This window comes from Oncorhynchus mykiss, chromosome 10, assembly GCF_057628025.1.
Source record: "Oncorhynchus mykiss isolate SJ-2025 chromosome 10, ASM5762802v1, whole genome shotgun sequence".
In the NCBI taxonomy this organism is placed as follows: Eukaryota; Metazoa; Chordata; class Actinopteri; order Salmoniformes; family Salmonidae; genus Oncorhynchus; species Oncorhynchus mykiss.
In genome coordinates this window covers 76,177,731-76,181,323 of record NC_143031.1, presented here as the reverse complement: position 1 = coordinate 76,181,323, position 3,593 = coordinate 76,177,731, and the positions used below count along the sequence as shown (strand labels likewise).

Below are 3,593 nucleotides of genomic sequence, written 5' to 3'. Positions count from 1 at the left end.
CAGGGGGGTGCATGCTATCAGATAATAGCTTCTCATGCTTTCGCCGAAAAGCATTTTTAAAATCTGGCATGTTGGCTGGTTTCACAACGAGTGTAGCTTTAATTGAGTACCCTGCATGTGTGATTTAATGAAAGTTTGAGTTTTATAGCGTTTTATTTGAATTTGGCGCTCTGCATTTCCCGAGGCTATTGGCCACTTGAGACGCTAGCGTCTCACTATCCCCAAGAGGTTGGGGGTGATAAGTTTTCAAATTTTCAAAATTTGACCCTTGGGTCTTGACTACAGTCATCCTGTAGAGGGAGACAAAGATCAATGTCTCAAACAGCATCCTATTCTCCCCTATAGGGAGAATTTGAGATTAGCAGAGGGGGAAAACAGAAGCCTGTTTGTATCTAGTAAATACATCTTTACGATCTATGCTGAAACAGTTCAAGTGCCCTGGGATAAGGAATATTTTGGGGATTTTCAAGTCCCTGATTGCCTTTTAGTTTAAGCTAGGCTGAAGCGCGTTTGACAACTCCTTCTTACCACAGGGCCATAAAAGAGCAGGATAAAGTTGCCTCTAGACACAGATCCCAGGTCAGTTTACATTCCTCACCATAATGGCTAAGGTTAGGATTTTGGGTAGATAACATGATCCTAGATCAGGAGAACCTAGCTCTAAACAGATCAATAAAATATGGTTAGAATCAGTATCATAATGCAGGGTTTCTCAACTCAGGTGAGGAGGAGAGAAGACAGGAAACTGAAGGAGAGGAGACGGGAGGAGAGGAGATGGGAGAATGGAGCCTTAGTGTCAGAGAGAGACAGAGGAGGAAGAAGAAAATTAAGAGAATGAGGAAGAGAAAAAAATATGACAAATATTTGTTGTTTAGATTTAGAGGAGAGAATGTAGATATACATGTATTTCACACAGAGTCAGCCTATGCAATTTATTATGTGTCAAAGTTAAGCACATTTTTACTCCTGAACGTATTTAGGTATGCCATAACAAAGGGGTTGAATACTTGCTGACTCAAGACATTTCAGCTTTAAATCTTTCCACTTTGACATTATGATTTATTGTGTGTAGGATAGTGGCAATAAAATCTCAATTTAATCAATTTACAAATTCAGCGTGTAAACAACAAAATGTGGGGAAAAAAAAGGCTGTGAATACTTTCTGAAGTCCTGTAGCTGGTATCATGTCTTTCAGAGTGACAATCAACATCATAACTAACAGTGAGAGAGAACTATTTCTCACATATCCAGTAATGGTTAGATGAACACGGATAGTCATGCCATTTTCCTTGGTCTGGTGAACTGTGAGAGAACCACGCACAGTTCTCCCCTACATAACCATTAGGCTGTCCACTCCCCCAGAACCTGCAGTAGAAACAACAGAGTGAGACACCACTCTCTCAGAACCTAGAGTATGAACAACACGGAGTTAGACTGGAAGCTCTCTCAGAACCAAGAGAATGAACAACACAGAGTTAGACTGGAAGCTCTCTCAGAACCAAGAGAGATGTGGTCAGTGTTATTAGAGCAGTAGTCTCTTACCTTGGGGTGGTCAGTGTTATTAGAGCAGTAGTCCCTTACCTTGGGGTGGTCAGTGGGTTTCCGTCCACCCATTTCCAGGTCCCCTCAGTAACAGAGTCAGTCAGACCAATCCAAAAACTACTGTTGAGGTTGAAGAGAAACTCCTGTTGGTGAGAAAGATACTGTTAACTACTATAGACAATATGTGTTAAATACTGGAAGATACATTACTGACCAAGAGATGTTTGATCATAACCCCCCCCCCCCTGCCATCTCTCTCTCTCTCTCTCTCTCTCTCTCTCTCTCTCTCTCTCTCTCTCTCTCTCTCACCTGTTCCTTTTCACTGTTTATGATCACCAGGTCTGCTCCTCTCTCCAGACATTCCTGTCTGCTCTCCTCCCAGGTTTTAGCCTTAGTAAACAGGAAGTACCAACTGGATTCAAACGTATGCCAGCCTTCTGGACAGGTTTGTTCTACAAGATAATAACATGAATTCCCATCTTATTATTCTGCACATATTATTGTAGAATACAAACACAAGTTCACTGCATATTAGATATGTGATGTTATGATAATTTATTAGGTGAACTCACTCAGATTAGAGAACTTTGACATGACATCATCTTTCTCTTTCTGTAGCTGGCCTTTCTCTTTAGTCAGGATGTTGTAACTGGTCTGTAGCTGGTCTCTCTCTTTAGTCAGGATGTTGTAACTGGTCTGTAGCTGGTCTCTCTCTTTAGTCAGGATGTTGTAACTGGCCTGTAGCAGGTCTCGCTCTGTTGAGTCACGATGACTACTGACTCCATCTGTAAAAAGGAAGAGTTAATCAAAAATGTAATTACCACACCATTGATGATTAAGTATAATTAAGTAGGCTACTTAAGTCTCAGTAAAAACATACTAAACTTACAGTAGACAGACAGGACTATGATCCCAGCCAGTAGGAGAACACACAGCAGCCCCAGACACACTGCAGCAACTCCAGAGGGTCTCTTCCACCACTGAACATGTACTGAATCACACATTATTAAAGTATGATATTTGGTAATGTGTTTTACTGTATCATTCACGATTGGGACAAATAAATAAAATCAAATTGTATTTGTCACATGCGCCGTATCCAACAGGTGTTTTAAGAAAAAACTAAAAAAAGAAATACAAGTAACAAATAATTAAAGAGCAGCAGTAAAATACCAATAGCGAGGCTATAAACAGGGGTTACCGGTACAGAGTCAGTGTGTGGGAGCACTGGTGTCGAGGTAATTGAAGTAATATGTACATGTTGGGTAAAAGACGGGGGGAAATGCCAATTGTTTGGGTAGCCGTTTGAATAGACGTTCAGGAGTCTTATGGCTTGGGGGTAGAAACTGTTTATAAGCCTCTTAGACCTAGACTTAGGCGCTCTGGTACTGCTTGCCATGAAGTAGCAGAGAGAACAGTCTATGATTAGAGTGGCTGGAGTCTTTGACAATGTTTATGGCCTTCCTCTGACACCGAGAGAGAGCGTGATCACACAGCTAAAATGCTACAAAGCTATATTACTACATGGTAATCTCACCTGTTTAATGTGTGTGTGCGTGTGCGGTAATCTTACCTGAAGCAACAACTCCTTCTCGTGGACTGGGTTTAAAGGCTCTTACGTTGGCATATAATTTGTTCTTCATTGCATCAGGCTCATCTTCTTCAAATCCATCTGAGATTTCATAGACTCCCTCTGACATCTTAACACACTTGTGATCAAATACAGTAACTTTTACTTCTAACCTCAGCTCTAATGTGCATCTAGCTGTGTCTTCTCCCTGCAAAGTGCTGTGTCTGTGTGACTTTAGGTAGTGAAACTCTTTATCAGTCAACCACAGTGAAGGGGAAGTGAAATTAGCACAACCCTGGCCACCACGTGACTCCCACCAGCCTTAGTGTGATAATATACTATATGATATGACTCCCACCATCTGTAGTGTGATAATATACTACATGATATGACTCCCACCAGCCTTAGTGTGATAATATAATACATGATATGACTCCCACCAGTCTTAGTTTTATAATATAATACATGATATGACTCCCAC

At 41.1% G+C, this 3,593-nt stretch overlaps 1 protein-coding gene across 1 annotated transcript; it reads right to left on the bottom strand.

Moving 5' to 3' along the window:
- Positions 1 to 918: 918 nt before the first annotated feature.
- Positions 919 to 3,366, bottom strand: LOC110534948 (C-type lectin domain family 4 member E). The gene is made up of 6 exons (XM_090187971.1): positions 3,116 to 3,366; positions 2,432 to 2,533; positions 2,115 to 2,327; positions 1,852 to 1,994; positions 1,582 to 1,685; positions 919 to 1,365 (listed from the first exon to the last, which is right to left on the bottom strand). The coding sequence occupies exons 1-6, from the start codon at positions 3,240 to 3,242 to the stop codon at positions 1,233 to 1,235; spliced, it is 822 nt and encodes a 273-aa protein (XP_090044097.1). The 5' UTR covers positions 3,243 to 3,366; the 3' UTR covers positions 919 to 1,232.
- Positions 3,367 to 3,593: the final 227 nt, after the last annotated feature.

Excerpts from the sequence above, each read along its gene's own strand:
- LOC110534948 (XM_090187971.1), bottom strand. The coding sequence starts at position 3,242 with ATGTCAGAGGGAGTCTATGAAATCTCAGATGGATTTGAAGAAGATGAG. Across the intron at positions 2,534-3,115 it reads AGAAGGAGTTGTTGCTTCAG|TACATGTTCAGTGGTGGAAG; the intron begins GTAAGATTACCG and ends TGTGTGATTCAG. Across the intron at positions 1,686-1,851 it reads TAAACAGTGAAAAGGAACAG|GAGTTTCTCTTCAACCTCAA; the intron begins GTGAGAGAGAGA and ends TCTCACCAACAG.